Consider the following 27,077-nt stretch of genomic DNA (forward strand, 5'->3'; position numbering starts at 1 on the left):
AATCTGCTGGACAGCCTGGACCAGCTCCAGCGGTTGGCTGGCCCCTAGCAGAGATGGACCCCATTCAGCCTGCTGGCCAGAGTGCTGCTCAGGGCCATTCTGCTCCAGCCAGGGACACCAGGCTCTTTCTAGTGGGCAAAGCACACACAGGATGAAATCTGTCTGCCACCACTGCCCATAGGGAAGGGAGCACAGGAGGCCAGAGGGGAGAGAGAGAGTGGGAGGGCAGTATGTGTTTCTGTGTGTATGGGGCTCACGCTCTCTCAACCTTCACCCAGTGAGACTGGTTAAATCCAAGGGAGCCGAGTCAGAGTGAAGGATAATAAACTAAAGTAGCTGTCTCAAACGCCTTCAGACTTGGGAGGTCGTAGAGCATTGTGAAGAGTGAGACCTTGGGGAATAGACAGACCTGAGTTCAAATCTAGATCCACCACTAGTAAGCTATGTGACTCTGGGCAAGTTACCTGATCTTTCTAAGACCTGGTTTCCCTGTCTGTAAAATGAGGAAAACATTAAAGCATGAACCCAGAACTTCGCCCATAGTAAGACTCAATAAATGTCAGGTATTTTTACGAGTTGACGTCACACTTAATATAAGTCCACAGTATCACAGACTCGCTCAGCATCTTCAGGCTGTTGGTGGTACATGCCTCCAGAGCCCATTGTTCTCCACTGCTCTGTACCTTCACACCTTCCCCAGCCTGGGTAAGCTGTTCCTAAGGCCATCTAGGTGATAACAGGAGAAATCATCAGGAGACCCCATAAGAGAGGACTCCCTGTAAACAAGCCGGGGTCACCATGGGCACTGCCCCTCTCCTCCAGGACATGTGCCCCAGGGCTCACCTGGCCCTGGTTTAGTTTGGCTAAGCAAACAGGCATTTCCTTATAGCTTCTCCAGGTGCTCAGCTGGAGCCAGGGCAAAAACTGTACAGGAAAAGAAAAGGAACACAGGTATCCTATAGAGCTGGGTGGAGAAGAACCTAGACTGTTTTTTGACACCTGGGGCAGAAGTACCCAGGACCAATGCTTTTTTAAAAAAGCATTTTTGGGCTTCCCTGGTGGCACAGTGGTTGAGAATCTGCCTGCCAATGCAGGGTACACAGGTTCGAGCCCTGGTCTGGGAAGATCTCACATACCGCGGAGCAACTAAGCCCATGTGCCACAGCTACTGAGCCTGCGCGTCTGGAGCCTGTGCTCCGCAACAAGACAGGCCGCGATAGTGAGAGGCCCGTGCACTGCGATGAAGAGTGGCCCCCACTTGCCGCAACTAGAGAAAGCCCTCCCACAGAAATGAAGACCCAACACAGCCAAAAATTAATTAATTAATTGATTTAAAAAAAAACATTTTTAAGGGTACAGTTCAGTGGCATTAAGTACATTCACAATGTTGTATTACCATCACCATCATCCATCTCCAAAACTTTTTTCGTCTTGCAAAACTGAAACTCTGTACCTGTTAAACACTAACTCCACATTCCTCCCCTTCCCCTAGCCCCTGGCAACCACCATTCCACTTTCTATGAATTTGACTGCTGTAGTTACCCCACATAGTGGAAACATACAGTATTTGTCCTCTTGTGTCTGGCTTATTTCACCTAGCATAATGTCTTCAAAGTTCATCCATGTTGCAGCATGTGTCAGATTTTCCTTCCTTTTGAAGACTATATAATATTCCATTATATGTATATACCACATTTTTGTTTACCCATGCATCCCTTGGACACCTGGGTTGCTTCTACCTTTGCTATGAACATGGGTGTACAAACAATACCTCTCTGAGTCCCTACTTTCAATTCTTTGGGGTATATACCCAGCAGTGGAATTGCTGGATCATATGGTAATTCTATGTTTAATTTTTTGAGGAACCCCATACTGTTTTCCACAGCAATTCACCATTTTACTTTTCCACAAGCAGGGCATGAGGGTTCCAATTTCTCTACAACCTCACTAACACCTGTTATTTTCTATGGTTTGTGAAAAAAAATAATAGCCTTCCTGATGGGTATGAAGTGGTTTCTCATCGCCATACTGACTTGCAGTTCCCTCATGATCAGTGATGTTGCCCATCTTTTCATGGGCTTATTGGCCATTTGTATACCTTCTTTGGAGAAATGTGTATTCAGGTCCTTCGTCCATTTTAAAATCTAATTGTATTTTTTTGTTGTTGTTGAGTTGTAGGAGTTCTTTATATAACTGCATATTGACCCCTACCAATGGATCTTTAAGTCCCTCCTAAGCCTGACTCTTGGGGGGTGGCAAACCCCTAAAGCAGCGACTCTCAGCCCATTAGAATTACCAAGGAACTTAAAAAATACTGATGCCCAGGCCCTTGGTGGCTCTGAATTAATTGGTCTGGGGTGGTGTGTGAGGCATCAATAATTTTTAAAGTCTCCTCCAGGTGGTTCTAAGATGCACCCAGAACTGAAACCACCGCTACAAAATCTTTGTCCCTTGGGAGGTGCTGCCCTCGCCACTTACTGCTGAGAAAGTGAGAGGGGATTAGGAAGAGAATGACTAGGTCCACAGGGCCCAACCCCGGGGAGAAGCTCTACGATGTCAGGGGGGCATTAAAATAAGAGGAAAGGCAGGCTGCTCTACTTTGTCACACAATTCCACCAACAGTGCTGCCACAGATATATCAAGAGGAAACATGCAACCACTGTCTCCTGAGAAAGCACAGGAGGGAAAGACTGGAGAAAGGGCCTCCGGCCTCTAGGAAGCCCAGCAGGCAGCGTGCGGGGTGCAGGGCAAGGAGGCGGGAGCCCTGGGTCTCCTCCAGCTCTGCCACCAACTCTCCCTGTGACTTCAGGGAAGTCACCTTGCTTTCCTGTGCCCAAAGGTGCCCCTACAAGAGAGGAAACTGGCCAGTGCAGTGGTTCTCAACCCTGCTGTCCCTTGGATTCACCCGAGGAGCACTTAAACAACCCTGGCCCACTCTGGAGATTCTGACCCCACGTGTTGTAGGTGGGGTCTGAGCCTTGTCATTTGGTGAAGCTTCCAGGGGATGCTAGGTGGCCAGGGCTGAGAGCCCCGCTCTAGTGGTTCTCCAAGTCCCCTCCTCATGCTGACGCCCCAGGGCTCTTCTGCCTCTTCTTCTGCAGTCACGGCCTGAGCACTCAGCACATCACACGGACACCCCCTGCTTCTCACGGCCCGTAGGAGCACTGGCCTGACGCTCTCTTGAAGGTTAAGGGCACCAGTTGCCTTCTAAGGACTGAACAGGAAATGGATTCGGACCTCCAGCGACACCGGAGGAGGCCCTGTCCTATTCCACAACCCCCAGAACGTCTCATCCGCAGTCCCGCTGGGCATAACTTAGAAGGTGGAGCATCTGCTGGAGACAAATCACTCTGAGAGGAGAGGAGGCCAGGCGGCCAGCAGGCAGCCAGCTGGACGGGAGAAGGAACAGCTTACTGAATTTCTGCTAAGAGGCCAGCGCTCTGGGCAGGCCCTGGAGAGAGAGGGAGGGGCTTTACCAAGCTGAGGCGTGTGCATCGGCGCACATCGGTCTTGTTAGGGCCACAGCAATGCTCCGTGGAGAACAGAGACTTAAGCCTGACCGTCGGGAGTCCACGCAGGTGAGAGGCCAGTGAGAGCTCACAGGCTGTCGCTGGAAGGCCCCGCCTAATGGACTTACGCTGGGAGACAGCAAACAGGCTGCCAACAGGAAGAGCCAAGGAAATGGGCGATAGGCGCTGGGAGTGGTGCTTGTAAGAAGCCATGACGGCGGCTGAGGCAGCTGGAAAGTTCTGTGACACACTCCCTGTGTTCTCTCTGACCTCTAGCTTGCACCCCGCATCCTCAGCTCCATTTTCAGTGAACTCTCTGCTAACTCCCCTCCCTCTGCACTTCTTACCCTGAGTGCTCCCACGTCCCCAGCTGAGCCGGGCCAGGGAGGGATGCAACCAGCCAGGCACCAGGGAGGCCAGACCTAGGGCAAGAAGCCTCCGGTCTCCCCCTTGTAGCCAAGCCCTTCCTGACGGACCACCCCACACTTGGACATGAGTGACCGGTTAGCCTTTCCCAGCAAATAAATCGCTGTCCTTGCTTTTGTCTCTGGAGATGGGAGTTTTTAGTCATTTTGCTGAATAATCTACGGGAGTGATATAAAAACTGTAACTTATCATGACACCTAGGATGTGCTCAGTGCCAGGCACTGTTCTAAGTGTCTTGTATATCTTATTTCATTTCACCTGCACGATTCTAGCCTCTCTGTGCCCACGTTTTCCCCACGGTCAGACTTCAAGCAGAACCGTACTCCCGAGATCCCCTGCTTTTCCCTTCCCTGGTCCCGCGAGTTTCTCTAGGGGCTACTTCAGAGGGCTGAGGGGTTGCACCTGCAATCACAGATGCCACACAACTTCCTGACACAGAGAAAAGGCGGAGAAGCGGGTGGTGGCTAAGCCGGAGGAGGGGGGCACAGGTGCGTGTGGAGGGAGGAGAATCAGGTTTTAGTTGCCATCCTCCAGATGGAGCCCCCGCCCCCCGCCCCCCGCGAGGCCCCTGGAAGAGCCAGGCAGCGCCAGTAATGCAACCTGCTAGAGCCACCTCGTGGAGGAGAGGAGGAGGTCAGGCTTTTGAGATGGACCCGATGAATTCCAGCAAGGAAAACATTTCACAACGTAATTAGTCCGTAGCATCAACAGGTCTCCGTGGCGACCCTTGTCCCTTCCTCCCAACAGAACCAGGTCCCTCCCTCTTCCCATCCCATAGACACCTAGCACACGTCTGCATGGAAACCCTGACGCAGGTTATCTGACCAGTGACAAAAAGAAGCTCAGAACTAAGAGAACTCTGGGTCTGTCCCTCTCTGGGCCTCCGTTTCCTCCATGTAAGACGAGTGACTTCAAGGCCGCTGCCAGCCTTGGCTTCTGAAGTCAGTGGCTGTCGTACTCGAGTGTGCATCAGAATTCCCTGGGGACTTGTTAAGACGCAGACCGCAGGCCCCCCCCCCAACCCTGCCGCGTTCCTGGCCCAGAAGGTCTGGAGTGGGGTCTGAGAATTCGCATTTCTAAAAGTTCCCAGGGGATGCGGATGCTGCCAGCCCAGCGACACCCCTCACACTGGAGAAGCAGTGTTTTCAGTGGTTCAGTCTGCCCGACGTGAGAAGAAGCGAATAAACAAGCACGTGGAAGGAACACGGAGCTTATATAAAACAGAAGCCAAGGCTCCAGTAGTTTGTCTGTCAAAGGCACATAAATGAGTGTCTCAGGCCCTGGCAGGGCTGAGGGGAAGGTCAAACCTGACGCGGTTGTGCTGTGTGTTCCCCTGCAGTTTGCTCGGTCCTGTGTGAAGCATGAGCAGCTGGGTAGGGGTGAGGGGGCCGGGGAGCCTGCAGTAGCTGTGGAGGGGGAGGGGTCAGAGGAGAAAGGAGGAGTCTAGGCTTTGGGCCATGGGTAGAAGAGGACTTTTCTGGAGGTTGGGTGATACAATGGGAGAGTTTGAAGAGATCTTAGGGGTCATCTAAGTCAACCTTCATTTTTAAGATGAAACTGACTCAGAAAGGTTAAATGACTTTTCCAAAGTCACATGGCCATTCCATAGCTCTTTCCCTTTAAGCTCCCAACCCACTTTCTTCATAAGTGGGTCCCAGAGAAACCCCACAAGGTCAGAACGGGTTCCTGAGACAAGTGAGTGCCATGATGCTCTTCTAACAAGCAGGTCACGTCCCCAGCGACCTCTGGTCCACATCCCTCCCCACCCCCCCACCCCCCGCCCCTACCTTTCACCAAGGGGAAGAAGCAGTCCATCTCCACGCTGCTTCGGGAGTGGGAGATGCACAGGGCGCTGCTGGGGACCAGGCCCTCCTGCGGGGGACTCCGTTCCGTGGTGCGGACCAGACACCAGCCCGGCCGTTCGCTCGGCCGCTCCAGCAGTTCCACTGTCTGTCCCACCTGGATGCTCAGCTCGCTGCTGTGGCCTGCGTTGAAGTCCTGGAGGACCACGGTCAACTCACAGCCGCCAGAGAGCTTGGGGGCGGGGTGGGGGTAGAGTAAAACATGAAGGCATGGGGGGAGGAGATGGGTGGGCGGGAGGAGGTGAAGGGGGAAGGTGCCAAGTGTGCATGAGAGCAGAGGAGAGGGGGAAGGAAAATAGAAAAGATGGGATTCAGGGTGCAGAGAAGGCAGAAGATGGGAAAGGGAGTTGGGAACAGAAAAGGAAACAAGAAAAAAACATGAAATTAACACAGTGCCATTCAATTACTCAGCTGTTCTCCCTGCAGCAACAGTCTAGAGCCTGCCCAGAACGGGGCTTTGCTTCTAATTCCTTCTTGTTCCACTGGAGTTCTTTTCATTATTCCTTTACCAAGCTTCCAGCTAACTGTGTCCTCCAACCCCTTCCCCAGTAGTCCCTTTACTTCTTCCAAGGGCTCCACCCCATGCCCCACGCCCGCCTGCACTCCCAGGCCTCGGACTGTTCTGGGCATCATTTCTAACTCGCTCACTCTCACTTGACTCTAGTTGATATTGGGAATAATGGAAGAGACGACCTCCCTTCCTTCTCACCCCTGCAACCCTCCCCATCCCCACCCCGCGCTGGAGCCTTCAGCATAAACAGGAGGCACTGGTGACATAAAAAAGAATGAGCCCTCAACTCAAAGGCAGAAGAAGAAGACTGTTTATCTGGAAGGGGAATAGAACTGTTTTACACTAGTTCAGCCACTGGGGACCAGGAGGAAGAGTGGAAAGATGGGCAGGGAAGAAGGGGCACATCTTCCTTAGGAACCGTCCTTAGTGCTCCAGCTGTCCTCCCTCCAGGCCTGGCACTGCTCCTGGGGCAGAACCAATAAAACTGGGCAGAGAGACCCCGAGATAGGAACACCCTCTACTAGCTGAACACTGAGACTTTCACTCTTACCACGAGAAACCATTGGTTATTCATTTGTCTTCTAGAACTCAGCATAAAGCCTCCCTCTTGGAAGAGCTGCTGCACTTAGGGGCAGGGTGACAAGGAGGGAAGGGGAGGAAAGGGAGGCCCAGGGGCTCGGATCGGCAGCCTGTTCCTAAGGTTTGGGGGAAAGCCCCCGACCACCTCCAGGTAACTCGCCTTCAGTCTGCACATCTCTGATTTAAGCCTTTAGGGCCTGCGCTGTCTGCGCCAGCAGCTGCAGTAATGCACTAGTCCAGATATGTTGGGTAGTTATTTCACACATGTTCAGGGAGGCTTCTGCTGAACACTAAGCAGTGTAAGTAAGCACAGTGAGTAGGGAATCAACAAGCTCAGCATTCAGGACTGTGAGAATATTCTATTAAAGGAAGCTGAACGTTACAGTGGGCTTGAAAAGGTTAACATGACGCATCAGACGGACGGTTGCGATGTGCATCATCACCAACCATAAAGCACGGAGCCCACTCTAAACACATTTCCACGGATGGGCACGGTACTGCCGTTGGGCTTAGATCAAGAAGAGGAAATTTAGGACAGAAGGTGGGAGATGGAAAGAGACAGAAGAAGAAAAAAACATGGTTTTGGTTCATTTTTTTTCCATTTAACTTTCCTGGTCCCATTAAGTGCACAGACCCCACTACCCCACTCTCCTGGTGCTATCTTCCCTGAAGTGTCATTTAGAGAAGGATGTCATGGGATGGGAATACCTCAAGCCTGAAGAGTGCTTTTACAGTGTGTAAAGTACCTTCACATACATTATCCACTCCATCTCTACCTCTTATATCAAGAAATTTAAGCTCAGAAATGTCAAGATCAGTGGTTGGAACATTGAGTGTGCATAACAATCACACTCAATGGGAGGTTATTGAAAATGCAGATACTCTAGCTGGGCCCTCCCTTGTCCCGGCCCCCAATTACAGATTATGATTCATGAGGCCTGGGTTAGGGTCCAGAAATGCATATTTTTAACAAGGAACCTCCCCTCCCCCTGAACTCACGATTCTGAAAAGGGGGTCCTTGGGATACTGTTTGAGAAACACTGCTAGATGGTTTCCCACAGTCACCCAGCTAGGCTTGAACCCAGACCTCGACTACAAATCCCAGGCTCCTTAAACCACACACCACAGGGCAAATTACATATTTTCAGGTATGTTTGTGGTTGGAGAGGGTGGGAGGCACGTGGAGAGAAGAAGACATCGGTGGCTTGAGCTACTGAGGCTCTCAGTTTGCTTTAAGAGACCTCCATCAGGTCTCTTAAGCTTTTTGGATTGCAATTCTTGATGAGTCTACACTACGTATGAAAAACTGTATCACTGGGCTTCCCTGGTGGCGCAGTGGTTGAGAATCTGCCTGCCAATGCAGGGGACACGGGTTCGCGCCCTGGTCTGGGAGGATCCCACATGCCGCGGAGCAACTGGGCCCGTGAGCCACAATTACTGAGCCTGCGCGTCCGGAGCCTGTGCTCCACAACAAGAGAGGCCGCGATAGTGAGAGGCCCGCGCACCGCGATGAAGAATGGCCCCCGCTTGCCGCAACTGGAGAGGGCCCTCACACAGAAACGAAGACCCAACACAGCAAAAAATAAATAAATAAATAAAATATTAAAAAAAAAAAAAAACTGTATCACTGAAACACAAATTGCACTCTGATATTCTGTTTAACTTTTTTCGCAGTTGCTGGTGGCATCCCACTAAATTGATTCCACTTTCTACGAATGGACCGTCTGTAGGGTGCTAGGCTAGATGACCACGAAATTTCCTTCAGTCTGAGAAGCTCTGTTGCTGAGCTTCTATGCCTCCGTGGAGGTCTCCTCTGTGCCACCCTCAGGTACTCAGGTTCTTTCCCGGGGTCAAGGGTGCACAGGGCCTGAGATGTAACCTGCAGCCTTTTCAGGGCCGGATGTGGCCCTCTGCAGACTGCTGAGGCAAAGCAGAGAGGGCCTGAGGCTCTGGCTGCAAAGAGCCCGGCGGGTTCCCAGACACAAGGTTCACCGCCCCCTAGGGCAAGGTGCAGCCAGACCCAGCCATGGGCAGGTAGGGGCCAGGGTTGGTTGGGGTAGGAAGGCATAGAGCCAGGCTGTGTGCCTGTACAATTCAAAGATCCAGGTCCTGGAGAGAAGCCTGGAAACACCACGAGGTGCTGCTGTCAGGCTGCCCCATCCAGAGACACAGGAGGAAGTGGAAGATGATGGATGGGCATTTCTGTGGTGCTCAAGCTCTAGATCCAGCCAAACCCATTATGAGTCAAATAAAGGGTGGATGTCCCGGTTCCCCTCACCTCAAGGGCTTGGTCAAAGAGATTACTACTCTGGGTCCCCACCCAATGGCAATAAGGGAATTCCAAAGAGTGGCAGTCGAGGGGATTAGGAGAAATGGATGAGGCAGTGGTCAGGCATGGCTGTCCCCCGAACAATCCCTTATCCTCTCCCCAGAGCAACGGGGAAGTTTTAGGGTACACGGGGGACTTGGGCTTCCCACTTGAGAAACACTGCTTCAGAGAGCCCACAATAGAAACAGTACTGGGAAGTTCTAAGAGTCCCTGCTGCTAGGGGAAGGGTCAAGGGCAGAGGGGCCAAGAGATCTTTGAGGAATCTTGGCACACTTGAGGCTTTTCCTAGCAATCCTTAAAGTAATTCATTCAGGCTTCGTGCTTTGTGCCTTCTGGACGGCAATGCGTCACACCACCTACTGAACGTTAATTACACAGAACGTGCCCCTCATTAACCGATAAACCCAAATCCCTCACAAATCCTGAGATAGCAGTTTCATAGAAAAGTACACGTGTTGCTTTTTTCTTTCTGTCCGATTCTGGCGTGTGTCTCACAGAGCCCCAGGACCATTATTTTCTCTCCTTCCTCTTCCCATTTCCAAAGGACCAGTGGGTGTGTCCCCACCCTCATGGCTTCTCATTGCCTTTGTAGTGAGTGGCACCTTCAGGAAGTTCCCACCTCCCTCCCTGAGCTAAATCTCTGGTCCCAGGAACTTAAATAGGTTTATCCAAACAGCCAGTTGTTGAAAATGCTGCAAAAAACATTTCTTGTTTTCACCTAATTCTTTTCTTCTCCACAACCATTTAAGAACTGTTTTAATGTCCTCCTTTGCACATCTTTAGATTTTAATTTTACGTTTCTTGGCATATTCATTTTCTAATTTTCCCTTTTAGGCCTGCAGATTATTTTTCACATCTGGCTTCATTTTCAACACTCCCTTGTCAGAGATGACCCCTTTTGTGCTTTCCCAACAAAAAGCTGCCGCATATAACCTGTCTCTCAGCTGTTCCCCTGCTTGACTAACTAACCATGGAGACATGGATGGAGCTGGAAAACCACTGCCCATTTACTCTCTTTGCCTCCCTGCTGGGCTTGTCTTTTGGCCACTGGACCCCTCCCTGTAGAGCCATTCACAGCTGAGGCAGCACAGAAGCCCCTCCGCCTTAACACTTTCTCTCTCTGTCTCGCAATGGCTATCTCTCCCACATACTGACTTAAAGATGACTTTTAAAAATCGTCAGTTCCTTGAATAGCTGCTTCCTCCTGCTTTCCCCTAACCAGCCTCCACTCCTACCTCTCTGATGCATCTTTCCTCCCCTCCCCTTGCCCCGTCCTCCCATTTCATGGCTCTAAACTTCGACTACTGTCATCATTTCCTCAGTACCCCTGGCCCCTCTTTGCCTGCTCTCCCCGCTGCTGCCAGCCATCTGTCCACAAATCCTGTGTTACCTCAGCCTCACCCTTCTTCACCTGCAGGCTTCACTCTGAAATTACCCCATGCGGATCTCTCATCAGGCAACTTGCTGACTTTCCCGGCACTTCAGATGCTCTGCTCTCCTCTGAGCTGAGTTATGCTCGTCCTCAAAGAAGACAAAGCTACTACGATCAGGTCCTCTCTTTAACTAGTTCTCAAGAGAAAAGCAAGCCTTGTTGTGTAGACCCTTTTTATTGACTGAAATGTAAGCACTTGACTTTTCTCTCCATTAGCAGAGTCCCTGATTTCTCTAAGAGGACCCCTCAGTAGCCTATTTTCTGTCTTTTCATGATGTACGTTGGGTCTTTTCTATAAGCTCGTTGGTTATTCTCTCAATGAACAACATTCCCATTTGATGGGTGTCCTTAGCCCCATCTCTCACCACCACAGAGGTCAGAGGTGACTCGGGCACCAGGAAGGGCTATCATGCCCTGTTCAAAACTCCGAGGCCGCATCGTGGTTTTGGATGGATGCTTCACTTCCAAACATTGATCCTATTCCAGATTCTAAGACCAAACTTATTCCTGCTAGAGAAATGTTAGGAGCCTTGACCTGATAGCACAGACTCAGCCTGGAGTCAGGTGTGTTGGAGTCTTCTCTGATTGTACCCCAGTTTCTGTATTCTCCCATCTTTCTCCCTTCACAGTGACCCCCAGCCCCCAGTGAGTCCCAGTCTGGCCTTGGCATGAGTCTTTGGGTGAGGCCTGCTAAGCTCTTTGATGCTAATTGCCACTTGGATCTCCTCCCATTGCCCCTGAGTCATCATCTGATTCTTTCGCTTCCCTTCCCAGTCTCCCTCCTTCCTGGGTCCAGCCTTCCTTGTTGGGGCCTGTTCCCCTCTTGCCCAGGCCCTGGGTGGACATCATTCTCCACCCTCTGCGAGGCTTCCCAGACGGCAGAAGGAGCACCCGTCCCTCACGTTCCTCCTGCTCCTCAGGGACAGCCGTGTGGCCTTCTTCCCAGCGTACAATGCTACACGCCAGAGGGGACTTCATAACCACCCCTGGTTCTTGCTCATATTCGCCAGAAACTATTGCTTTCATGTAGGTCCATTTTTGCTTGGTTACTATTTGGAGATTAACTGAACCTCCTTCTTGTATAAACAGTGTGAGCTAGATCACCCCTGTGAGCTTCCCCATGTTACACAGGAAGAACATGATTACTCCCTGTGGGGTTTCCAGTGACATTCAGAAACATAGCACCGTACCCCTCCCCACTCTTGTCATTTCAGGCCCTCAGCTTCTGTGTGCTCTGGTAACCTGATTCTCCCAAGGCAGCACAGCCTAGTGGTAAGGCACATCCTCTGGAGCCCCTCACCAGCTGTGTGACAAGGGGCAAGTTATTTAACCTCTTGGTCTCAGTTTGCTTATCTGTAGCATGGGGATAAATCACAGTACCTAGTTCATAGGTTGCTATGAAGATTAAATGAGATAATACCTTTAAAGTATCAAATGAGATAATACTTTTAAATACTTTTAAAGCACTTAGGACAGTGCCTTGAGCAGAGTTAGCTCTCTAAATGTTTAAAAATAAATTCCAGAGGTATTATTATTTAAATGTGAAGGGAAAGTAAGGAGTAGAGAAGAAATGGAAAAGATAAATCAATTTGATGGTATATTTGTCTGGAAATAGACTGTACCAGATGTATATAGATATATATATGTATTGATTATGTCATAAATTATTATGTAAATGAATATTTTTTTTCCCCTTTTAAAAATCTTAATGGAGTCTTGCCCTAACCCTGGCCAACTAGAAGAACTGACCCTAGCTGTCTAGGGAAGGTGACACGGACACCTTTAAGGGTTCCCCAAGTCAGCACGTGCTTTTCCTATTAAAAACAAGGGAATGGTGGGACCCCAGACCCCTTTACGGAAAATGACGATTCACCACTTCCTTTTCATTCTGCACTGCTTTCCATGAACCTTCCATCTGAAGAAGCTCTCCTTTCCCATGAATCTAACTGGGCACAGCACCTGCCACCTGACTCTACTGCTAGCTGTGATCATCAGCTCCTGACACAGCCTCGCCAAGCACTAGGATCTGATGCTCCGACAGACAGGGAATCATGCTCAGGAGCGCCCATCAGGTAAGTCAGACTTCCTCTCCTGGCTGCCTGCGCTCCGACTCCCACATCTAATTCTTCCACGACGCTTAGGCAGTGCCAGGCATAGAGTTCTGTGAACTAACGCCTACATGTGAATGGCAATGCAGGAGGCCAGGGCTGGCCCAGAAAAATGTGAGGTTGGAAGGTGTCTACTTGCTGCGGTTGAAAGGACACAGAGAAGGCCTGCCAACTCCTGTTCAAAACTGTCGTTCTCTCCCCTAACACCCCCTGTGCCTGCTGCCAATACCTGGAATCCCACCATCAGAGATTAATCTCATTTCATTAAGTAATGTCCCTTTCCGCAAAACGCCTCAAAGCAGAGTGTGTTTATGACTCCCTTCCAAGCAAAAAGATGAGAAGTAGTATACGGGTAACAGGCTGCTGTACTCATATGGCTTTAAGCATGAAGATGTTCATAATAGCATTTTTTAATGAGAAAAACTTCACAACTACAACATTGAAAAGCCCCTAAAACTAGAATATAAAACTCTAACAGGAAGGAAATGGTTACGTTATTATGATACATCCACTAGGTGAATGCTTGATTGTGCAGCCATTAGATATTCATAAAGCTTTATAATAGCTTACAAATTGCTTATCACATACAAAGTGAAAAAGAAAAAAGGACAGGATGTAAAGTTGCTTATATAACTATGTAAAGAACATCAACAACTTAACAACTCTATTCATAGGAAACTAACAAGAAGGAAATTCAACAAAATGTTAAGATTGGGTTGAGACCTTCAAGATGGCGGAAGAGTAAGACGTGGAGATCACCTTCCTCCCCACAAATACATCAGAAATACATCTACACGTGGAACAACTCCTACAGAACACCTACTGAACGCTGGCAGAAGACCTCAGACTTCCCAAAAGGCAAGAAACTCCCCATGTACCTGGGTAGGGCAAAAGAAAAAAGAAAAAAACAGAGACAAAAGAATAGGGATGGGACCTGCACCAGTGGGAGGGAGCTGTGAAGAAGGAAAGGTTTTCACACACCAGAAGCCCCTTCACGGGCGGAGACTGCGGGGGGCGGAGGGGGGAAGCTTCGGAGCCACGGAGGAGAGCGCAGCAACAGGGGTGCAGAGGGCAAAGCGGAGAGAATCCCACACAGAGGATTGGTGCCGACCAGCACTCACCAGCCCGAGAGGCTTGGCTGCTCACCCGCCGGGGCGGGCCGGGGCTGGGAGCTGAGGCTCGGGCTTCGGTCGGATCGCAGGGAGAGGACTGGGGTTGGCTGTGTGAACACAGACTGAAGGGGCTAGTGCACCACAGCTAGCTGGGAGGGAGGCCAGGAAAAAGTCTAGAGCTGATGAAGAGGCAAGAGACCATTGTTTCAGGGTGTGCGAGGAGAGGGGATTCAGAGCACTGCCTAAATGAGCTCCAGAGACGGGCGTGAGCCGCGGCTATCAGTGTAGACCCCAGAGACGGGCATGAGATGCTAAAGCTCCTGCTGCAGCCACCAAGAAGCCTGTGTACAAGCACAGGTCACTCTCCAAACCTCACCTCCTGGGAGCCTGTGCAGCCCGCCACTGCCAGGGTCCCATGATCCAGGGACAACTTCCCCAGGAGAACACATGGTGTGCCTCAGACTGGTGCAAGGTCCTGTAGGCCTCTGCTGCCGCAGGCTCGCCCCACATCCGTACCCCTCCCTCCCACCGGCCTGAGTGAGCCAGAGCTCCCAAAGCAGCTGCTCCTTTAGCCCCGTCCTGTCTGGGCAGGAACAGATGCCCTCAGGCGACCTACACGCAGAGGTGGGTCCAAATCCAAAGCTGAACCCCAGGAGCTGTGCGAACAAAGAAGAGAAAAGGAAATCTCTCCCAGCAGCCTCAGGAGCAGCGGATTAAATCTCCACAGTCAACTTGATGTACCCTGCATCTCTGGAATACCTGAATAGACAACGAATCATCCCAAACTGAGGAGGTGGACTTTGGGGGCAACGATATATATATTTGTTTCCCTTTTTCTCTTTTTGTGAGTGTGTATGTGTATGCTTCTCTGTGTGATTTTGTCTGTATAGCTTTGCTTTTACCATTTGTTCTAGGGTTCTGTCTGTATTTTTGTTTTTTGTTTTGTTTTCTTTTTTGTGTTTTTGGTTTGGTTGCTCTCTTCTTTCTTTCTTTTTTTTCTTTTTTTATGACTTTTTAATTTTTTTATTTTTAATAATTATTTTTTATTTTAATAACTTTATTTTATTTTATTTTTTTCTTTCTTTTTTTCTCCCTTTTCTTCTGGGCCATGTGGCTGACAGGGTCCTGGTGCTCCGGCTGGGTGTCAGGCCTGTGCCTCTGAGGTGGGAGAGCCAAGTTCAGAACATTGGTCCACCAGAGCCCTCCAGGCTCCACATAATATCAAACAGCGAAAGTTCTCCCAGAGATCTCCATCTCAATGCTAAGACCCAGCTCCACTCAGCAACCAGCAAGCTACAGTGCTGGACACCCTATGCCAAACAACTAGCAAGGCAGGAACGCAACCCCACCCATTAGTAGAGAGGCTGCCTAAAATCATAAAAAAGTCACAAACACCCCAAAACACACCACCAGATGTGGTCCTGTCCATCAGAAAGACAAGATCCAGCCTCATCCACCAGAACACAGGCACTAGTCCTTTCCACCAGGAAGCCTACACAACCCACTGAACCAACCTTAGCCACTGGGGCCAGACACCAAAAACAATGGGAACTACGAACCCACAGCCTGCATAAAGGAGACCCCAAACACAATAACTTAAGCAAAATGAGAAGACAAACACACAGCAGATGAAGGAGCAAGGTAAAAACCCACCAGACCAAACAAATGAAGAGGAAATAGGCAGTCTACCTGAAAAACAATTCAGAGTAATGATAGTAAAAATGATCCAAAATCTTGGAAATAGAATGGAGAAAATACAAGAAACGTTTAACAAGGACCCAGAAGAACTAAAGAGCAAACAAACAATGATGAACAATGCAATAAATGAAATTTAAAATTCTCTAGAAGGAATCAATAGTAGAATAACTGAGGCAGAAGAATGGATAAGTGACCTGGAAGATAAAATAGTGGAAGTAACTACTGCAGAGCAGAATAAAGAAAAAAGAATGAAAGAATTGAGGACAGTCTCAGAGACCTCTGGGACAATATTAAACACACCAACATTTGAATTATAGGGGTCCCAGAAGAAGAAAAGAAAAAGAAAGGGACTGAGAAAATATTTGAAGAGATTATAGCTGAAAGCTTCCCTAACACGGGAAAGGAAATAGTTAATCAACTCCAGGAAGCTCAGAGAGTCCCATACAGGATAAATCCAAGGAGAAACATGCCAAGACACATATTAATCAAACTATCAAAAATTAAATAAAAGAAAAAATACTAAAAGCAGCAAAGGAAAAACAACAAATAACACACAAGGGAATCTCTATAAGGTTAACAGCTGATCTTTCAGCAGAAACTCTGCAAGCCAGAAGGGAGTGGCAGGACATATTTAAAGTGATGAAAGGGAAAAACCTACAACCAACATTACTCTACCCAGCAAGGATCTCATTCAGATTCGACAGAGAAATTAAAATATTTACAGACAAGCAAAAGCTAAGAGAATTCAGAACCACCAAACCAGCTTTACAACAAATGCTAAAGGAAGTTCTCTAGGCAGGAAACACAAAAGAAGGAAAAGACCTACAGTAAAAAACACAAAATAATTAAGAAAATGGTAATAGGAACAGATATATCGATAATTACCTTAAATGTGAACGGATTAAATGCTCAAACCAAAAGACACAGACTGGCTGAATGGATATAAAAACAAGACCCATATATATGCTGTCTACAAGAGACCCACTTCAGACCTAGGGACACATACAGACTGAAAGTGAGGGGATGGAAAAAGATATTCCATGCAAATGGAAATCAAAAGAAAGCTGGAGTAGCAATTCTCATATCAGACAAAATAGACTTTAAAATAAAGACTATTACAAGAGACAAAGAAGGACACTACATAATGATCAAGGGATCAATCCAAGAAGAAGATATTTCAATTGTAAATATTTATGCACCCAACATAGGAGCACCTCAGTACATAAGGCAAATGCTAACAGCCAAAAAAGGGGAAATCGACAGTAACACAATCATAGTAGGGGACTTTAACACCCCACTTTCACCAGTGGACAGATCATCCAAAATGAAAATAAATAAGGAAACACAAGCTTTAAATGATACATTAAACAAGATGGACTTAATTGATATTTATAGGACATTCCATCCAAAAACAACAGAATACACTTTCTTCTCAAGTGCTCATGGAACATTCTCCAGGATAGATCATATCTTGGGTCACAAATGAAGCCTTGGTAAATTTAAGAAAATTGAGGGCTTCCCTGGTGGTGCAGTGGTTGGGAGTCTGCCTGCCAATGCAGGGGACATGGGTTCGAGCCCTGGTCTGGGAAGATCCCACATGCCGCGGAGCGGCTGGGCCCGTGAGCCACAATTACTGAGCCTGAGCGTCTGGAGCCTGTGCTCCGCAGCAAGAGAGGCCATGATGGTGAGAGGCCCGCGCACCACTATGAAGAGTGGCCCCCACTTGCCGCAATTAGAGAAAGCCCTCACACAGAAACGAAGACCCAACACAGCCATAAATAAATAAACAAAATTAAAAAAAAAAAAAGAAAATTGAAATAATATCAAGTATTTTTTCCAACCACAACACTATGAGACTAGATATCAATTACAGGAAACAAATCTGTAAAAAATACAAACACATGGAGGCTAAACAATACACTACCAAATAACCAAGAGATCACTGAAGAAATCAAAAAATACTTAGAAACAAATGACAATGAAAACACGATGATCCAAGACCTATGGGATGCAGCAAAAGCAGTTCTAAGCGGGAAGTTTATAGCAATACAATCCTACCTCAAGAAATAAGAAACATCTCAAATAAACAACCTAACCTTACACCTAAAGCAATTAGAGAAAGAAGAACAAAAAAAACCCCAGAGTTAGCAGAAGGAAAGAAATCATAAAGATCAGATCAGAAATAAATGAAAAAGAAATGAAGGAAACAATAGCAAAGATAAGTAAAACTAAAAGCTGGTTCTTTGAGAAGATAAACAAAATTGATAAACCATTAGACAGACTCATCAAGAAGAATAGGGAGAAGACTCAAATCAATAGCATTAGAAATGAAAAAGGAGAAGTAACAACTGACACTGCAGAATTACAAAGGATCATGAGAGATTACTACAATTAACTGTATGCCAATCAAATGGACAACCTGGAAGAAATGGACAAATTCTTAGAAAAGCACAACCTTCCAAGACTGAACCAGGAAGAAATAGAAAATATAAACAGACCAATCACAAGCACTGAAATTGAGACTGTGATTAAAAATCTTCCAACAAACAAAAGCCCAGGACCAGATGGCTTCACAGAAGAATTCTATCAAACATTTAGAGAAGAGCTAACACCTATCCTTCGCAAACTCTTGCAAAATATAGCAGAGGGAGGAACACTCCCAAACTCATTCTATGAGGCCACCATCACCCTGATACCAAAACCAGACAAAGATGTCACAAAGAAAGAAAACTACAGGCCAATATCACTGATGAACACAGATGCTACTCCTACTAGATAATAACAAATATATAATTGAGACCTATACCTGCATTGATATATATAGGTTAAAGCTCACAAATGAAAGCTACCCATTTGTAAATTGATCATTTTTATGAATTGGATAAAATAATACTGATATCCTTGTATAATGTAAAAAGTAGTGTGAACTTTGAAAATTTAGAAATGACATCATCTTTTTTAGACCACCCTTAATAAATGTACAAAAATGAAAAAAAAAAAGAAAAGCCACTGGTGGTGCAGTGGTTAAGAATCCGCCTGCCAATACAGGGGACACAGGTTCGAGCCCTGGTCGGGGAAGATCCCACATGCCGCGGAGTAACTAAGCCCGTGTGCCACAACTACTGAGCCTGCGCTCTAGAGCCTACAAGCCACAACTACTGAGCTCACGTGCCACAACTACTGAAGCTCACGTGCCTAGAGCCCATGCTCTGCAACAAGAGAAGCCACTGCATTGAGAAGCCTGTGCACCGCAATGAAGAGTAACCCCCCGCTCACTGCAACTAGAGAAAGCCCGCACACAGCAACAAAGACCCAACAGCCAAAAATAAATAAATAAATAAATTTATTTTAAAAAAAATCCTCAAAAATCCTCAACAAAATACTAGCAAACAGAATCCAACAGCACATTAAAAGGATCATACACCATGATCAAGTGGGGTTTATCCCAGGAATGCAAGGATTCTTCAATATACGCAAATCAATCAATGCGATACACCATATTAACAAATTGAAGGATAAAAACCATATGATCATCTCAATAGATGCAGAAAAAGCTTTTGACAAAATTCAACACCCATTTATGATAAAAACTCTCCAGAAAGTGGGCATAGAGGGAACTTACCTCAACATAATAAAGGCCACATATGACAAACCCACAGCCAACATCGTTCTCAATGGTGAAAAAATGAAACCATTTCCACTAAGATCAGGAACAAGGCAAGGCTGCCCACTCTCACCACTATTATTCAACATAGTTTTGGAAGTTTTAGCCACAGCAATCAGAGAAGAAAAAGAAATAAAAGGAATCCAAGTTGGAAAAGAAGAAGTAAAGCTGTCACTGTTTGCAGATGACATGATACTATACATAGAGAATCCTAAAGACACTACCAGAAAGCTACTAGAGCTAATCAATGAATTTGGTAAAGTAGCAGGATACAAAATTAATGCACAGAAATCTCTGGCATTCCTATACACTAATGATGAAAAATCTGAAAGAGAAATTAAGGAAACACTCCCATTTACCACTGCAACAAAAAGAATAAAATACCTAGGAATAAACCTACCTAAGGAGACAAAAGACCTGTATGCAGAAAACTATAAGACACTGATGAAAGAAATTAAAGATGATACCAACAGATGGAGAGATATACCATGTTCTTGGATTGGAAGAATCAATATTGTGAAAATGACTCTACTACCCAAAGCAATCTACAGATTCAATGCAATCCCTATCAAATTACCAGTGGCATTTTTTACAGAACTAGAACAAAAAAATCTTAAAATCTGTATGGAGACACAAAAGACCCCGAATAGCCAAAGCAGTCTTGAGGGAAAAAAATGGAGCTGGAGGAATCAGACTCCCTGACTTCAGACTATACTACAAAGCTACAGTAATCAAGACAATATGGTACTGGCACAAAAACAGAAATATAGATCAATGGAACAGGATAGAAAGCCCAGAGATAAACCTACGCACCTATGGTCAACTAATCTACGACAAAGGAGGCAAGGATATACAATGGAGAAAAGACAGCCTCTTCAATAAGTGTTGCTGGGAAAACTGGACAGCTACATGTAAAAGAATGAAATTAGAACACTCCCTAACACCATAAACAAAAATAAACTCAAATGGATTAAAGACCTAAATGTAAGGCCAGACACTATCAAACTCTTAGAGGAAAACATAGGAAGAACACTCTATGATATAAATCACAGCAAGATCCTTTTTGACCCACCTCCTAGAGAAATGAAAGTAAAACAAAAATAAACAAATGGGACCTAATGAAACTTAAAAGCTTTTGCACAGCAAAGGAAACCATAAACAAGATGAAAAGACAACCCTCAGAATGGGAGAAAATATTTGCAAATGAATCAACTGACAAAGGATTAATCTCCAAAATTTACAAGCAGCTCATGCAGCTCAATATCAAAAAAAAAACAACCCAATCCAAAAATGGGCAGAAGACCTAAATAGACATTTCTCCAAAGAAGATGTACAGATTGCCAACAAACACATGAAAGAATGCTCAACATCACTAATCATTAGAGAAATGCAAATCGAAACTACAATGAGGTATCACCTCACACCAGTCAGAATGGCCATCTTCAAAAAATCTACAAACAATAAATGCTGGAGAGAGTGTGGAGAAAAGGGAACCCTCTTGCACAGTTGGTGGGGATGTAAATTAATACAGCCACTATGGAGAAGAGTATGGAGGTTCCTTAAAAAACTAAAAATAGAACTACCATATGAACCAGCAATCCCACTTACTGGGCATATACCCTGAGAAAACCATAATTCAAAAAGAGTCATGTACCAAAATGTTCATTGCAGCTCTATTTACAATAGCCAGGACATGGAAGCAACATAAGTGTCCACTGACAGATGAATGCATAAAGAAGATATGGCACATATATACAATGGAATATCACTCGGCCATAAAAAGAAACGAAATTGAGTTATTTGTACTGAGGTGGATGGACCTAGAATCTATCATACAGAGTGAAGTAAGTCAGAAAGAGTAAAACAAATACCGTATGCTAACATATATATGGACTCTAAACGGAAAAAAAAAATGGGTATGAAGAACCTAGGGGCAAGACAGGAATAAAGACACAGACATAGAGAATGGACTTGAGGACATGGGGAGGGGAAAGGGTGAGCTGGGATGAAGTGAGAGAGTGGCAAGGACTTATATATTCTACCGAATGTAAGATAGATACCTAGTGGGAAGCAGCCACATAGCACAGGGAGATCAGCTCGGTGCTTTGTGACCACCTAGAGGAGTCGGATAGGGAGGGTGGGAGGGAGATGCAAGAGGGAGGAGATATGGGGATATATGTATATGTATAGCTGATTCACTTTGTTATAGAGCAGAAACTAACGCACCATTGTGAAGCAATTATACTCCAATAAGGATGTTAAAAAAAAAAAAAAGATTGGCTTTGTTGGATGGGGAACTCTGGGTAATTTTCCCCTCCTTTCTAATTTCCAGTATTACCCAATATTCCCTACCCAGAAGTTATTTTATAATGAAAGTAACAAAAACATCAACAATAGCAACCTGTAAGACAAGTCAACAGCGTAATGGGAGAAAAACAAAACAAAACAAATATTCCAAGGAGGTATAATACTTTCAGGGAAAAAAGGGATCGTGGATGGATGGATAGTTCCCAGTTTTGCTCCAGGACCACCACATGAGCTTTGGGAAAGTGGAAAGTTGCTGCTGATGCCTCAGTGTAGCGCTTCAAAATCTGTCCCTGTAAACTTTTGTCTCTGTACTCCTGTGAAAACCAGATGACCTCTCCTGAAACCAAGTCCCTTTACTGGAGTTTAGTGCTCTGTTTTTATCTTGAGTTAAATTTTTGAGACAGAGGTGTGAAGTCATGTCTGGGCATTGAGGAATACTGCTGTGGAGCTCTGGGCCATCTTCAATTTGCACGTTCATAGCCCATGGAACTGCCAGATCCAAATGAGTCTGCAGCTGATGATTTGCTTTATCTTTGTTTGCTGGAGCTGGGGCTGCAGCTGTTTGGTTTAGTTGTTTCCCATGGTGCTGAGATGGAGGGCAGAACCACAGAGGGGCACAGACGGGGCCTGTTGTCAGTGTCAGTCTCATGAACTGCACAGTAATTAACAGTGGGAAGTATGCAGGAGCAGGACTCAGGAGGCCTTGGTGCTGGTGTGACATTGGGAAAATCCCTTCCCCTCTCCACACCTGAATTTCCTCCTTCTTAAAATGAGGAAATTGGACTTCAGGGCCCCTTGCTTTGTATGAGTGGAGCAATTTCTACATTTACTCTTTAACACACAGCCCTCTTTAATTTTCTTGAGCACCTATTGTTACTGCGTTGTCCTGTTTGTTAACTTATTGGTTGTTACATCACACATCAGAATGTAAGATTCAGGAAGGGGTGCAAGATCCAGGAGCATTCTCTGTCTTGCTTACGGTTGCATCTCCTGAGTCTAGAGGGATGCCTGGCACACGGGAGCTGATCAATAAATACCTCTTGAACGCACGAGTGAATAAACGTAGCTGAGATGTCTAGTTACAATGCCTAGAGGTCTCTCTCATTGGCTACCCACCTATTCCTGTCACTGTCTTCCAACTCCACAGTTTATGTTCTGGGACCCTTTCAAAAAAAATCATCTTGCCCTTTAATTATTTGGCCACATCTCCACTAATTCCTAAAGCTGACAAAAACAACATAAGGGGAGAAGTTATAAATCCAGAAGCACAAAGAAATGGGAGGTAACAGCAGATAAGAGAAGTCAACATTTTTAAAATAACAAAACATAACTGCCAGAGTGGCATCTGACTTGGTATGACGGAGATGGTGAGATGCCAGTTCCCTCCAATTAGCCCTGCATGATGATCCTCAGAAAGCCTCAGGAAGTGGAAACACCAGGCAGTATGGAGGGTAGGAGTACAGGTGGGACTAAAGAGGGAAGATGGATTGAAAGTCAGTAAAGGGAGCAGACCCCTAGTCCCCCTTCTACCCAATGTACACTTTCCTGAAAAATTGAAATTCACTGAACATCTACATACAGACTAAGGAGATGACCACATTCTTGTCCCTCTTGGCTCCCAGGATACTGGCAGTCAAATATAAACATTTTAGGGAGATTTGAGGCTCTTTCATAGGAGAAACCAAAAAGATGTACAGAAACTCAAATACTGACAGTTGGAGTGGGGATGTAAATTAATACAGCCACTATGGAGAACACTATGGAGGTTCCTTAAAAAACTAAAAATAGAACTACCATACGAACCAGCAATCCCACTTACTGGGCATATACCCTGAGAAAACCATAATTCAAAAAGAGTCATGTACCGCAATGTTCATTGCAGCTCTATTTATAACAGCCAGGACATGGAAGCAATTTCCATCCAGAGCACCCCAAAGCTGGAGTGCTCTGCCAGATCACCAACAGTGAAACCTTCCAGTCAACAAGCTCCTTCCATTACAAAGAATATCTGGTCAGCTTTCTTGGTGCCTCAAGATTCAGCAAGGATCACCAGACTTTCCAGAAAAGTCTCTCTGACAGAGACCAAACTAGGCAAACAAAGAGGACCAGGAAGTCAGAGGGAAGAAAATGCAGGCAGGACAATAAAACTTCAACAACACTATAATATTGTCAGAGAGGTAAGAGAGGATATTCTATTCATGAAAAAAGAACAAGCTGCTACAGAAAGGGGAAAACTTACAGGATGAGAAAGAGCTCTTAGAAACTAAAAATATGGTTGAAAAGAAACATTTCACACACGGGTTGGAGATCTAGTCAAATTTTCCAGAAAGTAGAATAAGAACACCAAAAGAGGGAAATAAGAGAAAATATAAGAAAACTAGAGAATCAATGTAACAAGCTTTAGATAGAATGGAAAAGAATAAATTGTAAAGAAAAATTCCCAGGACTGAAGGGCATGAATTGCTAAATTGATACAGTGTTCTAAGTGCTTGCTGTAATTAATTTTAAAAAGACCCACTCTAAAGCACAGCACTGGAACATAATGGCAGTAAAAAGGGCGTTCTAAAAGCTTTCAGAGAGGAGGAAAAAAAAGTCAGGTAAAACCCAACAAATCAAGAATCATAATGACAGCAGATTGCAGCAACATTAAACATAAAAGAAAATGGAGCAATTTCTTCAAAATTCTGAGTGAGAATGATTTCCAGCCTAGAATTCTATGCCGAAACCATCAGCAAGACGAGGGTAGACTAAAAGCATTTTCAGACTTTAAAGACTCAAAAGTTTGCCTCAATAAGCATTCAATGAGTATTATGATTCCCATTTGTTGTTTTCCCAATTTTCCTTTCATTCTCTTTATTTTCTTTGTTTCTCTTAAAGTGATACACCTTTGATATACACAAAATAAAATGAATTCCTTCATTCCCTTTAAAAAAATGAATTAATAGGCAGACAGATTGAGAAATGCCTGAACCACAAAATGGTTTTTGATTTTAGCAAAGCGTTCATCCAAGACTTACATGATAACCTTTTAGCCAAAACAACGAAATGTGGGCTGAGGTGATGATGGAACTGTTAGGTGGATTCATGGCCTATTAGAGGTGAAAGGAATCTGGGGGTTCATCTGATCCAATCCTCCCATTTTACAGATGAGAACAATAAATCCCCCAAAGAGAAAGGGACTTATCTAAGGAAGATAGTGTCTGGAAGACAGCAGATACTCAATAAACATTTGTTGCTTGAATGAGTGCATTAGTAAGTAAATGAGTTAAATCAGAGATTATTCAACCCTTTTAACTCATACATGGAAAAACTGAGGATCTCAAACTAGTTGGTAGCGGGGCCAAGACCAGACTCAGGTTTTCAAATTTAGGCTCAGTACACTTTTCACTAAACTTTGCTAGATTAATGATTGCATCGCTCTAGGAGAATACACAAGGCTCTAAGTCCACGCTCCTACCTAATGCATTGATATATGGAAGCGATCTCATTGTGGGAGGATGGCTTTCAAATCCACGCTGCAGAGGATGCAGAGCTGGGAGAGGCCGCTAGTATTACAGATCACAGGAGCCCAGGGCCTTCGTGGGCTTCTCGCTGGCCTCCTACTCAAGGCAGGGCCTTTTTAAAGATATCCTGCTGTCTGCTTTATGACACTGTTCCCTGCTGGTGGAGAGCTGTGGTTTTAAGAACAATTTCCTTGTATTTGTAATTTCCATCCACGATTCTCAGTCTGCCTTCTAGGGTAGTATAGAAGAAATCTTTCTTCAACAGAGCTTCACATAGGTAAGACTAGATCAAGGATTTCTTAAGTCTTCTTTTTTCCAAACATTGCTTCCAATGGCTCTAGAATGTGTGGTTTCCAATATTTTCTTCATATTCTTCTGGATAAACTTCAATATGGCACTGTCCCTCCTAATAGGGGGCCCCTAAAACTGAACCCAACCCCTTAGGCGGAGTCTTCAGCACAGACTAAGGCACGCGCTCACTTCCCAGGAGTAGCTGCTATACTTCTATCTATGCGGTCTGAGAGTCTCGTAGTTAAGTCAAGCTGTTGGCATCTACTAAGCAGTATCTACTGCAAAGCCCAATCTGATTCACAGGGTCTTCTCAGGCCTGCTCCTCCCCTTTCTTTACTTGGGGCTCTGAGGCTTTTAACTCAGAGAATTTTCTTTTTATCTTCATTAAATGAGATTTTCTAGCTAAGGCATAGTGTTCTTGACTCTCTCATCTGTCACTGTGGTGATTCTTCCAATTTTGTGTCATCTGCCAACCTGAAATTTATGCTTCGCTGTGTTCACCCAAGTGAGAGATAAAAATGGAGAAAAAGGTAGGAACAAGGACAAAGCTCAAAGGTACTATGCTGTAGGCTCCTAACAGATGATCAGATCCACCCAGAGGAGGAACGAGACTTGCTCCTGGGCACACTTACTTCCCCCACCAAGCGGGGAAGTTACAGGGCTTCGGATTTGGCTTCACGTCTATTCACTTGTTCATTCACCATGAATTTATCAAGTGCTGGTTAGAGCTCTCCAGCAAGGAGGAGGGAAATGCAAATGGACACAGAATTCCCTAGGTCTGCTCCTTATCTCCGTCCTCCCCACCCAGGTTTCAGAGCCATCCAGGCTAGGCACAAGCTGTCAGTAGAGATGGGGCCAGGGTGGGGCGGGTTAACAGCTATGCAATGAACTTGGGCCTCTGCAACACTGACCCTTAGTCTGGAGATAACTGTCCTGCCCAAGAGGGAGGCATCTCGAGGCTCCTCTGCGCTTGCCCAGGGCTTTCCATACTGCTGATCTGACTGGCCTTGGCAGGAAGGCACTCTCTAGCAAACACGCACCATAGCCTGGGAAAGAGCCTAGGGGAATGGCTTTGGAAACCCCAAGATTATCTGCAGCAGAGGGAGGAGAGGCGGCTGGGAGAAACGAGATTACAAAGAGCAACTCTCCAGGTAGATGAGAAGTTGTGGGCCAGCCCCCAGGCTTTCCTGCCAGTTGTCCACTGTGTGGGCTGTGCAGCCCTGAAAAGTTGAACCTCAGGGGAAATCCAGCCAAAGACCAGAGAGGATTTCACAAAAATGCAAAATGCTATCAAACCTCAGTTATTCAGATGTGAGTCACCATTTCCCACTTTGAGAGTTATTAGGCCTAAAGTCAGACTGCTAGGTTTGAATCTGTCTCCATCGTTACTATGTGTGTAACCTTGAGCAAGTTAATTAGCCTGGCTTTGGCTCATTTTTCTTAGCTATAAAATAGGGGTATTATTAATTCCTACCATATAGAGTTATTGCAAGGATTACAGGCATTAACACAGGTAACACTGACACACATTACATGCCCAACAAGTGTTACCTATTGTTTATACAGTAATCATAACTTGGCATGTACTCGAGACATGGTTTCTACACTGATATCTTGTATCTAGGGAATAGAAATCCATTTCCAAAGCATCCTTAATGACCCATATTGAAGGAAACTGGTAGACTGGAAAAAAAATGAAAAGCAATCATATATTCCCAAGCCCAGGTTAAAAGGTTGAGTATATGA

The 27,077-nt window shown here is 45.8% G+C and overlaps 1 protein-coding gene across 11 annotated transcripts in view; it reads right to left on the minus strand.

Annotated features, from left to right (window-relative positions):
• Positions 1-27,077, minus strand: part of KALRN (kalirin RhoGEF kinase) — a 655,749-nt gene that overhangs the window by 123,859 nt on the left and 504,813 nt on the right. For all 11 annotated transcript variants that reach the window (XM_059920949.1, XM_059920948.1, XM_059920941.1 and 8 more), the window contains exon 34: positions 5,723-5,969. In XM_059920949.1, the coding sequence (XP_059776932.1) occupies positions 5,723-5,969 (247 nt within the window). The remainder of the gene's footprint in view (positions 1-5,722; positions 5,970-27,077) is intronic.

This window comes from Balaenoptera ricei, chromosome 4 (assembly GCF_028023285.1).
Source record: "Balaenoptera ricei isolate mBalRic1 chromosome 4, mBalRic1.hap2, whole genome shotgun sequence".
Classification (NCBI taxonomy): domain Eukaryota; kingdom Metazoa; phylum Chordata; class Mammalia; order Artiodactyla; family Balaenopteridae; genus Balaenoptera; species Balaenoptera ricei.